This window comes from Genypterus blacodes, unplaced genomic scaffold (genome assembly GCF_046128005.1).
Source record: "Genypterus blacodes isolate CSIRO-AG114 ecotype Tasmania unplaced genomic scaffold, CSIRO-AGI_Gbla_v1 ptg000067l_1, whole genome shotgun sequence".
NCBI classification, from domain to species: Eukaryota; Metazoa; Chordata; class Actinopteri; order Ophidiiformes; family Ophidiidae; genus Genypterus; species Genypterus blacodes.
This window is the reverse complement of record NW_027466879.1, coordinates 8,849,054-8,864,310: the sequence shown is the minus strand read 5'-3', so window position 1 is coordinate 8,864,310 and position 15,257 is coordinate 8,849,054. Positions and strand designations below refer to the sequence as shown.

General features: G+C 44.8%; 2 protein-coding genes across 2 annotated transcripts; one reads left to right on the top strand and one right to left on the bottom strand.

The window, feature by feature from the left end:
* The first annotated feature begins 402 nt into the window (after nucleotides 1-402).
* LOC143005093 (small ribosomal subunit protein eS17-like) lies at nucleotides 403-2,166 on the top strand. Its single transcript, XM_076156343.1, has 5 exons — nucleotides 403-487; nucleotides 1,052-1,203; nucleotides 1,357-1,462; nucleotides 1,684-1,749; nucleotides 2,047-2,166. The coding sequence occupies exons 1-5, from the start codon at nucleotides 485-487 to the stop codon at nucleotides 2,122-2,124; spliced, it is 405 nt and encodes a 134-aa protein (XP_076012458.1). The 5' UTR covers nucleotides 403-484; the 3' UTR covers nucleotides 2,125-2,166.
* A 2,266-nt stretch (nucleotides 2,167-4,432) lies between these two features.
* Nucleotides 4,433-12,678, bottom strand: LOC143004822 (cytoplasmic polyadenylation element-binding protein 1-like). The gene is made up of 12 exons (XM_076155976.1): nucleotides 12,664-12,678; nucleotides 12,283-12,451; nucleotides 10,130-10,393; nucleotides 8,970-9,199; nucleotides 7,040-7,295; nucleotides 6,833-6,946; nucleotides 6,656-6,760; nucleotides 6,266-6,402; nucleotides 5,900-6,098; nucleotides 5,521-5,615; nucleotides 5,244-5,324; nucleotides 4,433-4,876 (listed from the first exon to the last, which is right to left on the bottom strand). Exons 1-12 carry the CDS (start codon nucleotides 12,676-12,678, stop codon nucleotides 4,766-4,768), a joined length of 1,776 nt encoding a protein of 591 aa, XP_076012091.1. The 3' UTR covers nucleotides 4,433-4,765.
* Between the last annotated feature and the right edge of the window lie 2,579 nt (nucleotides 12,679-15,257).

Genomic DNA, 15,257 nt, shown 5'->3' with positions numbered 1-15,257 from the left:
GTTTAGGGTGGTCAGCGAGTTAGGTGAGGGACGTGTTTGAATATCAGCTAATTGGGAATTGGTTTAGAAATGCTTATATATGCATATGGCAAGGCAGGAGATAAAAAATAATAAATACACATTCACAAAATGATTCAAATGCGACCTGGGGAGAATCGACTATATTCAGACCTTGTTGCAAGATCATTTCCTCAAGAGAGTCTTATTTAGAACGTACATATATTACAACTAACTACATTTTCGGTATTTACAGCTTTTGTTCATTTACTTTGAAATTTGGAATTCAAACCTCTCCGAGTCGTTATAATTCCATTGTGGCGAGTTAATGACTGACCACCGCTCTCATTGCTGAAGTTTTCGCTTTCCTTCACGTCCATGCAATCCACATATCGACCACCAGGGGTCAGTGCAGGCAGAGTTGCGACTACGCTTAACTACTTCCAGTGACAACTTCCGGTTCTTTTCTACCGCCGGTCAGAACAACATGGTGGGTATAAACATAGAGACTCTGTGCCTCACCCGTCACAATCCGCCTCAATCTTCCACTTGTGTCCGTCCACCAAACTGTCCAACCATTAGTTTAACACACATGCAGCCAACATGACCTGATACCGCCGTGTGACGAGCCAGAGTTCAGTAAAACGGCAAAGAAAAGTGAATTTCCCGTGTAGCGTCACTGCCCAGTGCTCACCGTAGAGAGGAAGCGTTCCAAACAACCCGGTCTCTACGGAGGACGGGATTAAGTTACACCGAGAAATAATAAGGATACATCATTAAACCGGTTTAGACCGCTTGTTACACCCTAACTCTAAAGTAGGAAGAATTATAATGCTTGGGTGGGTTAACGTTACACTAATATGTTGTAGTGAAGTAAGTCTGTACATGTGATGAAACGAAACGACAAGTGATAAAAGTGTCGTAAAAATGCGCGTGAAATAATTGTTTGAAATCGGATAGTTAGTTGTGCAAAGTGAAAATGTTGTGTTTGAAGCATTTTTGTGTTGAAACATACTGAAGGTCTCTCCCTCTCTCTCCCTCCCTCCGCCTGCAGGGTAGAGTCAGGACCAAGACGGTGAAGAAGGCCGCGAGGGTCATCATCGAGAAGTACTACACACGGCTGGGCAATGACTTCCACACCAACAAGAGGGTGTGTGAGGAGATCGCCATCATCCCCAGCAAGCCTCTGCGCAACAAAGTAGCGGGGTAAGCCTGAGTATGGACCTGTGAAGTGTGTGTTGGTTCCATATGAGTTGTGTAGCATTGTGATTGGGTGCAGATTTGTGATTATGGAAGAATAGTAGAAGTGGGTCCATCTAATCTGTTGTAATCTGGTGTGTTGTTGTTGGCGTGCCTCAGGTATGTGACACACCTGATGAAGAGGATCCAGCGTGGCCCCGTTAGAGGAATCTCCATCAAGCTGCAGGAGGAGGAGAGGGAGAGGAGGGACAACTATGTCCCAGAGGTGAGTGTCATCCCTCACCATGCTGTTTGGACACACGAGGTTCTATTTGATGATTTAGTTTTTGTATGAAGACTTTCAGCAGACGATGCCTTAAGATGTTTAGGTCTTAATGTACAGCTGTGTGTGAGAGCTTTGGTGTGACTGGCTTCTCTGTGGCCCGTTGTTGTCGAGAGACGCTCATGAAATGCTGAAGCTTAATGTCTTTATGTCTCATCCGACAGATTTCTGCTCTGGACCATGAGCTCATCGAGGTTGATCCAGACACCAAGGAAATGCTGAAGATGCTGGTGAGTGTAGAATGAAGTTTAGACTTTAGAACATATAGAAGACATAACCCCACCTGCTGTTCAATGTGTAGTGGACCTACAGACCGTAGGGGTCAGCTGAGGTCACGCATGAAAAACTCAGATCCATCTCTAGTCACCATAGCGACCTAACTGGCACAGCTCTAGCTTTCTGTTGCCACGGGTGGCAATGAGCCAGAGAGTAGAAGCAATTTATTTATGAGTCATTTTAACCATCAGTGTAATTCAATCAGTTGTTGTTGTGAAGTGAATTTACATTTCATCCTTTCTCTCCTTTAGGACTTTGGTGGTCTTTCCAACCTTCAAGTCACACAGCCAACTGTAGGAATGAACTTCAAGACACCACGAGGTGTTTAAGCTCCTGTAACATACTGAATAAAGAGACGTGATGAGGAACAACCTCGCGCTGTGTCACTGCCTCTACATATGATATGCAAAAAGCACCGTGCCAACATATCGTGTGCATGTTTGGACTTCTGTGACCCCCAAGGCCAAACAATAACTTTTTTAACCCACAATCTGGCCTTTGACTCATCTTAACTAAACTCCCTGAGGCTGCTGTGCTGTGTGACTGTGCTGCCTTAGAGAGAGGAGGAGGAAGAACTCACTCAACCTAGACTAAATGTCTCAGATGATTGACCAAATGGACCCCTCACTCTCAGCACTGGGCTCAGAGATTCACTCCATGTTTGGAATCCAGCCAACATGCATGTCCTTGTGACCTGGTGTCTTGTTCAGGTGTGCAAGTACAAAATATGAGATTCACAGATGTGCAAACAGAAGGCTTTTATGTTAATATAAGGTGTAATGACCATGGGGGATCCATGTCAGTGGGGGTTCTGGGCCTTGTTGGTGAGGATGACTGCAGAGGGGAAGAAGCTGTTCTTATGGTGTGAGGTTAGAGTCTTGACAAACCTCAGCTTCATGCTGGAGGGCAGCATATCAAAGATTTGATGTCTGGAGTGGTAGGGGTTGGTTACGATCTTTCCTGCTGGCCTCAGTGTACTGGGGCATACAGGTGTTGCAGCTAAGGATAAAAGCGTACCAGACGGTGATGGCAGTGTAGAAGTGCACTATCATCGTCTTTGGCTGGTTGACTTTCTTCAGTTGCCGGAGAAAGTACATCCTCTGCGGAGCTCACTTGAGGGAACTGATGCTCCGTCTCTGCAGAGCTCTTGATGATGGTAAGCAGGAATTGGAGGGACTCCATAGTGCGCCGAGGAGTCACCAGGGTGATGGGGGCCATGTTTACTGCATCGTCTACAAACCTGCTCTGTAGGCAAACTGCAGGGGGTCTAGGTCTGTCGATATCATTCATCTGCACCTGTTGATAATATGGGATAAATACTTGAGTTTGGTTAAAAGTCACAAAATGTTAAGCGCAACACAATTTTCTAATGTTAAATCATTTAAGATGATTGAGATCTGCAACATTGAGTTAAACTTTCAAGCAACATGGCCTTTCACTGTTCACCTTCAATGGAAAGTGCCTGGAACACTTCCTGAGGAAGGAAGATGCTACCTCGCTCAGTCTCGCTTACGAATTTGAAGCGTTTCCTGAATTGGTACCAAATAAGTTAACAGGGTTTTCGGTGAAAAAAGATCTTGGTTGGGAGCGAGTATATAGTGGCAGAGGAGGAGGAGGAGTACTTCACTGAACCTTGAAGAAATCCATCTGTGACAAAGTGAGGAATTGGAGTCCAGACATGCAAGTAATGCTTAAACACCTTTATTGTGCCCAATCTGAACATATTCCACATCTGCAAGTAGCAGCAAACTTGGCAGAACCACAATGAGGTAGACTTTCAAAACTCTAAAAAGCAGCTGGGCTAAAGGACAACAAGCTCAGCATGACAAACTTAATGATAAAGAAAAGACACTTTGTCTTTGGCACACTGCTTATGCATTTATGTCCAACTGGTACAGGAAGGCAAAATGGATAAAGCATAGAATCAATGACAAGGGCCTACTCAAGCTCTGAGATTATTTTCAGCAAAGTGGAAGTTCTTACAGTCAACAGGAAACAAGCAGCTGAATCTCACCACGTCCCTCTGCTGATGTACAAAAGTGATTAAAAACCACTGCCACCCCTCAGAAGTGCAAATTAAAAAAGTGCAAAAATGAAACTTGTATCATCAAAACATGAATATTCATTTCTAGTCTCAATAAGATCCATCAGCCGATTGGAAAATGATGGATAAATAGTTGAAGCAATATCCAGCAATGTTGTTACAATTAATATTACTGGACCAAGACAAGCGAAGTAATACCTCAACGATTTGTGCCCATTCAGTTGAACTTTGGGAGGGCAAAGAAAACCCAACAGCCACAGAAAAATGTATGGAGAAAATTAAAGGGGGCGGGAATAAATTAAAAAGCCGCCTGGCAGAATTCTGTTCAAAATTTTCATGTCATGACTTAAAACCGTTTGTCTACAAATTAGTAAAAAACTGCGTAAAAATGTCTGAAATGCGACTGGTTAAATGAAGCCCAACTTTCATCTCCCAAAAGTAAAAAACACCAGTTGACTTGCACAGGAATAACAGATTCCAACTGGGGGCGGGGGAAGGAAGGAAAAAAAAAGGAAAAAAAAATTTAAAGGCACTGTATGGCATTTGCCAATGAGACTTGCGTGACTGCTCTCAACTATGCAACATGTAAACCAAAAAAAAAAAAAAAAAAAAAAAAAGGAAAAGCCATTTCGTCCACTTGAGCATTTTCTCCGACCTGTGACCAGAGGCAGATGGGAGTATAATGCTAAGTGTGAAGGGCCCCTTGTCAATCCCAACAAGGTCACTGTGCATAGTGCCACTGTGAACAAGTAAACAGCAAAAAGTAGCAAGTGCAAAAGTGAACATTTCTACAGTGATATCCCCAGTGCCTGTGCGTGCCACGTTTCCTCAGGTCTGGCACTCGTGCTCTCCTTGGCGTGCAGCCTCTCTCCTTAGCGAGGGCCATTCTCCAGCCCTTTTCTGCCCTGCAGCGGGATCCGTCACTTCTAGCTGGATTCCCTGTTCTTCTGGTTGCGCATGATGGGCCGATGGTTGCTCAGGATGTCCATGGAGTGCTGCCAGAACCAGCAAGAGCGGCAGTAGTACTTGAAGCAGGCCTAGATGCCAACAAACAGCATTTTGTTGGCGCCAGTATGCAAACGCCAATGCATTAGATACAACACACACATCCTCCTTTTGTAAAGCTGATTATGTTGGGTAAGGTTAAGTATAATATAAGACAACTGTGACTGGACAATATCTTAACTGAATTCATCTTCCTTAACACCAAACGCTGCCTCATACATTTACATGTCACGCCAATGTGCTCATCTGAAGTTAACCTCCATTAATAACATTGAACTTTGTAGTGTATCATTGCGGCTGTTGTGATGTAAAAAGCCCTGCTGGTGATGAGATGACATCTTGCTGTGAACCAACATACAGGAAAGGCCATAATTGGTCATAGTGAGTTCTGGTTCTGACCTGGTCTCTGCAGAAGTAAGGTCCAGCTTGGCGGTTGCAAACTTGACACATGGAGTCTTCTAGGTAGGGGTCAATTTGGACCTGGAGTGAGAGGAAACCAAGATGCTCAGTGGTCAAAACTGCAGGTCCACCAATCAAAAGTGTTTAGAAAATTGCCACACAATTGATCGTTTACAAGTAACAATGTGACACGCTTTACACAATTTAACCCTCGTGAGAATTCCACACAACTGGAACAGAGTAAATGCTGATTAATGACCATCAAATGTAACGTCACCTTCTTTGTAAACTTGGGTGTTTTGATCTCCACAAATGCAGCACACACAGCCTTCAGGTAGCTGCGCTGATTGTTGAATGTGACACGTCCAGAGCCTTCATGGACAGAAGAGTGTGACCAACGCTCAATCATGTCAAACAGGAGGAATCACAGAGCTTTTACTTCTAGTCACAACAAATATTCAAAGTGATATGAGGCAATCTTAGAAACTTAAAGGATATTTGGAGAAATTGAACTAGATGGCCAACATTGTTCTTTGTAAAATCACAAAGCATCACCTTAAAGGTAAAAGTATGAGGTTGTCACTGAAGTAATCACTAAATGTACGAGTACATCCAACCACACTGAAAGACGCGCCCATCCATCAGCGCCATCTCACCTATGGGGTACTTGTGCTTGTCTGTGTCGATGCCAGCGTACATGACTCCTCCAAACAGGTCGTTCATGATGCTGGCCAAGGCCTCAGCATTCAGCATGCCATGCAGGGCACCGACAAACACCGTTTTACTGGGATCCAAACGTTGGGAAGGGCAGCGAACATAGTTACTGTCAGAGATGACCCAGGGGATCACTTGCACCTGAGGAGAACCAAAGTCCAAACAAAAATCACTGGACAGATTACAGCAAACCTGGTCCTCTGCCCACATACAGCAGGATATCTTCTACAACAGGTCCCCATTAACATTTCTGCATGTGTGGTGAATTGAGCACATGGTCTAGCCTTGCATGTCTACTTCGTACTCACATCCTTGCATCTCATCCTGCGGCTAGACATCTTGAAGTAGTACTCCCCGTTGTCCTCGGGGTGAAGCAGGTCCTGGGAGCAGGCATGCAGTAAGGCCTGGACAGATTTCTCATTCTCAAACACCAGGTAAACATACCCTGCAAACAGAAGGAAGACTTACATACAGCACATCATGGCAGGAAGTACGGCTTTGATGACCAGTAACAATTTATCTATACAAAAAAAAAAAAAAAAGTATAGAAAATCACTGAGACGAAGCAACAATTCCTCGCTAAACCTCATAACCTTCAAAGTGGCATTTGCAGCAGGTTTACATTTACTCATGCGCTCACCACAGTGCCACCCTAGAACCAAAGGAATAAAATGAGTAGCCTACCAGCCTTGTGTTACCTTTGGGCATATTACCTTTAGGTGGGCAGCGAGGGTGCTTGCCATCCTTACCCGGCCACTCCACAGTCAGAGGGCCATAGCCGCTGAAGGTGTTTATCAAGCCAGCTGAGAGAAACACAAGTAAACACTTCATTGGTGGTACAGTCACAGGGAACAAGCTAATTTCTCAATGCTCACCTTCAGTGATGTCCCAGGGAACTCCTCCCAGAAAGACCTTGCAGGAGTAGAGAGGATTCTTGTTGTTTCTAGGAGGCAACTGGCCACTCCAGGTGAAAGTGGCCTCATTCACAGCTGAGGAGGCCAGAGGGAAGAAGGTGTGAGGGATCTTCTCCATGCACGCCATTAAAAGGCTGAGCAGCAACATTAGAGGTTGTGTAGCTGTACCTGCAGCCTGTCTGTGGAGGCGGGCCTCCCTCTCAATGCTGAACGAGTCGTCGGACTGGTCCAGCATATCCAGACCGGGCCACAGAGAGCCAGTAGGCCAGCGGCGGGAAATGGCTGAAGAGGCGGGGCTGGCACTGGGCGGCGGGGTCAGAGGAGAGCTGCTGTCCTGGTGGTCCAACCTGGAGCCCAGACGCAGAGGATCCTTGGGCAGGTTTGGCGTTAGATAAGGCAGGGGAGGGGAAATCCGCAATGTCGACTGAAAGTGCATTAGTTAGTGGAAACAGATTAGACGGCACGATTTAGAAATTTGTAATAATTCATTCATTTATCTGCAGGCGAGTAGACCAGCTGGTAGGCATGAACTTGGCCTGCCATTGTTGCCACATGTTTGAAATGCAGTTATTCTAAACAGCTAAAGGAAAACATTGTAAACGACCCTGAAGCTACAAAGTTGCAATCAAATCTTCACCTTTTGCGCTTCACATTCTTATGCAGCTGGAACAGTGGATAAGGTTTCTATGGACAACAGCTGAAAGTATGTAAAAATGGAAATAGATGCTACAAATATTTGTCACTTGGTTTTTATTGGACTGCAGCTCAGTCCATCACAGTAAGGGCCGTCATGATCACCAAGCTTTAGCAGGAGTGAAGGAGATGACCAAGGCCAGAGAGCAAACTCACCCCTGGAGTCTATATCCTTACCCTATATAAACTCATAAGGGGGCAACATCATCAAATAAATCCTTCTTCTATAAATGAATCAATGAAGAATGACAAAACAGCCTTCCCTAAGATGAAAAGGCTAATATATTATAATATATTATATATATTATTATATAACTGTTATTCAACAATCATAATTGGAAATTAGTAAAGACCCACTAGATGAAATCCTGAATTGATAGCCTTAGAAGCCAACCACACACACATCTAGCAGCTGTGGAATATAAACATTTCCATTTTATCATCTTACAGCACCCCCACAAGGTCAAAAGGAAAGCTCCCTACCCTGTAAGCCCGTTAAGCATTCTGGTGGCATACAAAGGAAACGGTTCAATGCTGCAATTGTGTCACCGCTACAATAATAGTGTCAGTCATGGCCGTGGACTCGGTGGGCAGAGAGCCTGTATAATGTGAGAAGTCAAATTAAAGAATGACGTGGCAAAAATGACTCCCATTTGAGTCAGTTGTGCGTCGGTGTGGCTATGTTACACTTAAGGTGGTCTGGGTCATATTGGGATACGACACACCAAACACTTTCACTGGACACACCGTCATGGACAATATAAATGCTTAGCTCGCTCCAAACAAATGCGCCGTGGCACAGTAACATGGCCCTGTGGCTCACCGCCAAAGCAGAACAGCCACTCTGTAACAGACAGTGGAGTGTGCCGATGGTAAAGGAGGCTGAAGCTGAAGGTTTGTGTCCCGTACGGCAATAAGAGTCCAGGCAGAAACCCCAAAGTTTTGGACAATGCAAGTGCACCAGTGTGCCGATTGCGGTTGCCCACCCATAGCCTTCTCTCCATCCAAACAGTTGAATGCCAGAGCTCCCTACTTATAGCCGATCTTTGCTGCTGCCTCTCATTAGTGTGTGCGTGTCTTACGCAGGCCCGACCTTGACTTCATCAGCTGCATCAAAACGAAAACGAGCACAACCTGGAGTTTTTCTCAACGAGGTTGTTTTAAATATTGTGTGGGATAACGCAATTGCAGGTGGCATTGAACTGTCATCGTGTAGCCTCTACTCTATCTGGCCTGATAGAGGGGGTTTTAAATATCTGGTTCTAGAAGTCACATGACATGACTTGTGTAAAGCCGCCATCATTCTCAGGTCAACTCCTATGCCACGTTATTAAAGAATCAAGGTTTGAGACGGACAGACTCACACCCTGACTGTGACTATGCTTAAACAACCATCATGCCTTACCAGGAGGTCGCAGAGGTGGTCTGATCCAGAGCTAAAGCCGCTGGTCTCCGAGTCCACAGGACTGCTGGAGCGGGAGTCCAGAAAGGAACGCGAATCCAGCCGGTTTGCCACGCGAGCCATCCCAGGGAACTTCTCCAAGAAGTCAGCAGTCATGCCCATGGACTCGGTGGGCAGATAGCCTGGGGGCTTACTCAGGATGTTACCCAGGGGGCTGTTCAGCAGGCCCAGCACTGGACAAACAGGACAATGACGCAGCATTTACACAGGCAACACTCAGGGGAGCTTTGCAAGAGCCATGACAGTCTCATCTGAGCATTTGAAGGAATCCCTTGAAACTGGATGAGCAAACAAAAATGTGATTTGCGTACCGATTCTACAGCTTGTATTGATTTGAGACTATATTGTAAAATGAAGACTCACCAAACAAGCCTACATCAACCAAAACATGCTGCTCCTTTTCACAAATTAAGGCTAATTTACTTCTTCCACTTTAAGTTCAGGAAATGCCAAGTAGCAATTCCTTCGGCGTTACAGTTACAGTGTGTTCAGGCCTCCATCCATAACCCAGTGAGTCAACTGGCAACCATGGCAGAAATGCAGTGCTGGGCCTGTAACGGCAACATCAACATGAGGCTCTGGGGGGGATTACTCCGCCATAGACTGCACTCAAAGCTCCGTCCCACTTCACAGGCCCAGTTTAGACCACTCCACATGAAGCTATGCTGGGGTGTTAAACACACAGCATCACAAATAGGTCAGGAGAAAAATGGGCCAGTTCTTATTTCTATTATAAGACAAACAAAACAGCTCACAGTGTTGGGTTTTTGTTAGAGAATCGGTCAGTCGATTAGGGCAGAAGGGATAACTCCAGCCGCCATCACCAGCTGCCGTATTGATCAACAGGTAGTAACACCTTAACAGCGTCTTTAAGGACGGCTGCAGGGGAAAGTTGCTTCAATGGAGCGTCTTTGTTTCTGCCAGATTGCTGGAGATGCAGCAAAGCAAAACTGCCACATCATCGCCCCCAGTGACGCTACAGCCTGTTCTCAAACATGTACCAACACAAACATTGTGTGTATGTGTGTGTGTGTGTGAAGCCCATCCCTCATGTTTTCCTGTAGTTAGTTCATCCAATTATGAAATAAGAGTCTGGTACTTACTGGAGGGTGAGCTAGTCTGAACATGGGAGGAGGTGGTGTGGTTTTCGGTCTCCTGACTGCTCCAGGGACGCTCCCACCCAGATAGAGAAAGAGACTGGAGGCCCAGGCCCAGGTCGGTGACATCCGGTAGGCCCCTAGATGAGGGCAACTCCTGGGAAGGGGACATGCCGCCGCCGCCACCGCAGCTGGAGAAGAGCATCCTGCTGCCCACTGTAGCCAGCTCCGATTCTTTCCGGTCTGAGATCCAGGCCGGAGACGTAAACAGAGAGGGAGAGTGTTAGATGGCCACAAAAGCACTTAGTTGGTGTAGCCTGCATTCATCTACATAGAAGAGGGCAGGGGGAGAATACTGATGTGTTAGACAAAACGGTTTCTGTAAAAGGCTTTGAAAAAGAGAAATCTAATAAAGTGCCCCAGATACCGCTCCTCATCCCGACTCCCCCTTTCCCGGCTGACGGGAGCTAACCTGCTGCCACCGTGCCCGGTGCGACTACCATGCATCTCCGTCTGCATCAATGACCCACCTAGCAGCATGTGACATGGCTGCTGATGCACTCGCACACCCCTGCTAATGACATCAGCCCCCCCCACCTCACCGCTTCCTCGCCCAACAACTGTGTAATGAAAATTCCTTCTGGAGCTACTGGCTTGTTGATAGAAATGTCCCCCCTCTCCCAGAAGGCACAACAGTGAAAACGGCTCCGAGTTGGTGGTAGACAGCTCCTGCTGCTTACTGTGTCTAGCCTGGTTTCCTGAGTGAGCTGTATGAGAGGCAGGAGGGAGGGGCAGAGCTACAGAGGCAGCATGGGAGTCCAGAGCAAATGACTCAGCAGACCTGAACTACCAGTACTTTACACATCAAATGCTACTATTTACAGGGGAAAATGCTTGCGAAATGTAATGTTTCCTCAGAGTTAACATTCCCCCAGCTTCCTCTAGCTACGGTACATACATGCACAATGGAATAAAAATAAACAAATCAGATAAAGCGTCTCTGTAGTGGAAGCAGCTGACTGATCAGATGACGGGAGGATGGAGCGGTTTGCACTGCCAGCTCCTCCCTTCCGTCTACATGTCTGGAACGCTTCCAACTGCAAGCCACACGCCTGATTCAGCAACACCGAGCTGGTATGGAGGGGCAGCTGGGCCACCCTAAAGTTTAGCTCACTCACAAGCCTCACTTAGGACTGAAATTCAATTCAGTTTATGGAACACTTTAATGACCTCATGTCAAAACCCAGCCAAAACCATGCATCTTCACATCACCATGTTCCATCCATCCTGACAAAGGCTAGGAAAACAAAAGCTGCGAGAAAGCAAGTGTGGTCACGACACAAGCAAAAGGACACGGGCACTGTGCTAAGCTTAAATCTTGGCAAATCTCACTCAAGGCTAAAAAAGAAAAAAAGAAAAATCCCTCAAGTGCTGCAATGCTGCAGACCAAGACGATGCAGCATGAATCAGCTGTTGGCGCCTGAATAGAGATGACAATCACTGGAATGATGAAAATGAAAAGGGCCTCCTTTGGAATAAATGCACCTCTTGACCTCAGAACAAAATCCATGCTTGAGCAACTTCAACATTTTCCTGGTGTAATTGGGTGGAAGACCAAATATAAGTCATGAAATAAGTGTGAGGACTGAAGGGGTTTCTTCCTCCATTGGAGGCCTCCTGCTACTGAACTGCTTCATCTCAGTTACATGAATGGTCGTCATTACAGTACAAAGCTACATGAATGTCGCCTGTAACAGCGTATATTCATGTCCGACACACCTGAACCAAACTGTAACCATTGGATATTTATTGCTGTATTGTATCCATAGTTATTCAACACTCCGGCCGAGCGCGCGGCCCTGGGCTCAAACTAGTTGTTGGGTTTTTCCATCTCGCCAACAAGCTAACCAACAAAATGAGGGTGACATGACTTCAATGGTGGCGCCAACTACGAACAGGAGGACTCCATTACACACTGGTTAGCGCCCAACGACAACATTTATCTTTTGTTTTCATTTCTAGCTCTGTAGCCGAGTGAAAAAAACAGCCTTTTCGTAGTTTTCTGGTGTACCTGGGTTCCATTCTAATGAATGTTTTTGAAAGTAGCTGTGTTTTTATTCCCTTGAGCCGCTTTGTCGAGTGAAAACGAGCGTTTTTACCACAGAGCAGCTCCCTCTTCCCCTTGGTGCCGGGTGTTGTGCACACACCGGTGAAGTCCAGCGCGTTGCCCAGCATGGTGTTCATTCGGCGGAAGATGTCCGCGTTGCTGCAGGTGGAGAGTGCGGGGGAGTCGGGGTCCCAATGATCAGCACAGCGGAGGTCGTCTCTCTGGAGGAAAGAACCGGAAGAGAGGAGACATTCAATCCTCCTTAATGCCAAAGTTAACCTAGCCCTAGCAAAGTGACAATGGAGGTTTTCCACGGCCAGCTCTGAAAAGTTATTTAAGTTTGAGTCACGTTAAGGTGAAGGGTCAGCGGCGGGCCAGAGGCTCAAAATGAAAGTAAACCAAACCTGTTAAACTTCAGCTTTTCGTTACTCACCATAGGGAAAGCCATGTTGTGGTCTGACAGCTTAGGGGAAATGTAACTAAAATAATCACAGGCTGAGATAAAAGCCCATATTTATGAAAACTGTAAGCGCTAATTGATCTCAATTACATGCACATGCGCTCAGCAAATGGATGAGCCTGCCTGCGGTGGGGGTGGGGGAAGCTGTGCACGTGCCAAACATCAAAGACGCCGCCGACACAAAGAACGACGTCACCGATCCAAAATTAAATGATTCAGTCAAAGTATTTCCTATATATATACACAGGGTTGTGATTTATATTTATCTAAATGTTGATTTTCATCAGTTGGTTTATGGCCAGATGTTAAAAATCCTCCCCACAATATAAATCAAATAATTGACATTGTTGAAGAACAACACACACAGGGAAGAAGATAGAAGCTGAAATGGGGATGAAACACTCAATTCTTTGTGTTTAGACTGTGACAGTTTTTGCCTTTTGCTAGCTGTGTAATTCCTGATATTAGATAAAAAATAATCACGTGTCATCAATCATGTGATGGGATTTTAAATTGGCCAATTACATGAGGTTATGGGCCTTTGTGCCTGTTGTGAAACTGTGACTGAAATATGATCCAGGCTTCAAAACAACAGGCAATGTGAGAATTTCATTAGTCACAGTTCACAAACTTCACACAGGACAGGTAACTTTATTGATCCACAAAGGTTAAAAAAAATCTGTTTGTTAATCAAGGAAGCAATGAAATATAAAGAATTAAAAGGTTGTGTGGTTCCATTACAGCACACTGGCGGAGCTTTACACACTACTTCATTATATTAACTTGAAAGTGTAGTTTCCAAAGAAACTGCAGGGTGAATGCAATGTGAAAGATCAGATTGTTAGAAAAAACGGCATTGCTTTGTTAGATGTTTACACTTGCCATGTTACCAAAAAGACCCAAGGAAGAGAAATGCAGGCCTGAGGCCACATGTCACTGCCCACCATGAAGGGAAAAGCCAACATCTGGAGGCCTGAAAGAGAAGAAAATGCCATAATCACACAAGTCAGCCAGCTGTAAAATTCTCATCACATATAAGCATTTGTATAACGCAAGTTAACATAATCACATCCAGGGGCTGCAACTCCAGGCAGAAGTTTTCTCTGTTGAAGAAACAGTGGAGCTGCTAAAGGTTTGTAGTTTTCACTTTGTTTAGGTTGGCTACCTGAGATCACACACAGATCACAACAAAATCAGCCATGTGATTTATTGCAGTGTAACCAGTGTAGGCAGTGCTACAATAAAAACACACACCTTCAAAGTCAACTGAATCTCTTCATAGATGTAGATTCTGTTCAGGTTCAAACTTAAATTAACTGATACATCAGATGTTACCGTTACTTTCCAAACACAACATCTTCCCAACCCAAAACACCAGAGGGACCACTGTCCACTGTTTCACGCTGCCTGTGTGCGTTTTGTCCAGGAGGGGGCAGCCTAATCCCTCCAGTGAGACCCTGAGAGTCTGCTGGTCATGTCAGTGCATGGCCTTTAGAGGACGACGTTACCTAATAATTTTAACATCTACAGATAAACCTCTAAGCAGCACGTTGATCTTTATTGTTTACTCTCCTATTCCATAAAAATGTGTTATCAAAAGGTCAAAAGTGGTATTTTTGACCTCAATTTGTGATTTATTTATACAATTTCACAAAGTCGACAGCGTTCATTGAAAGTCATCTAATAAAATTAACGTGTATTCTTTGAAACATTAAGGGCACAAAGAGAACAATCTTCATCTTCACTCAGAAGAAATGTGAGGAAAACTAATGTTTATACCTCACATTAATAGATTATATTGGCAAGGTTTTAACCAGTGATGATTAAATTGCCACAAATTACAAGGACCAAAAAAAAAAGTTTTTTATAACAATAATGGAGGAAATACTCATAATTGACATAATGGATAATGGATTTAGCAGCAAAGTTGAGCATGTGAACCCTGCGCAACTGCAACATCAAAAGAGGACAGTTTCATTTTACAATAATCACTTGGAACATAAAAGCCCCCTTCAATTAAAATGTTTTCTACACAACCGTGCGCCATTATTACAATGTGTAGTCAGACAAAAAATATCAGTTAAATTACCTCATACTGTAACAGGAATGTGTTTACATTTGATGTGATCCTTTATATCGAGGCTTTTCCGTGGAGAATAAAGTGAAGAGACATTGTGGCTTCCATCCTCCCCATCTTCACACTGCTTATTGATTTCATGTCAATCCAACTTTCGTGTAAAAATGATGTTAAATGACCCAGTTTTCCATGAAGTGCAAATGCTTCATTCTTAGAGGAACATTTCCAGTCTGTCCACTCCATTTATAAAAAAAAAAAACATTGTATAATGCTTAACAGTCAGCCTCCATCACTCCTTAAAGAGGTCATAGTACCATATTTACCACGCTAGATCACTGCGCTCACACAGATTGACTCTTACTTGTGGTTCCTAGTATCTCAAAGTAGACCGGGAGGCAGAGCCTTCAGTTATCAGGCTCCTCTCCTGTGGGACCATCTTCCATTCCAGGGGGCAGACACCTTCTCTACGTTTAAGAGTCGGCTTAAAATG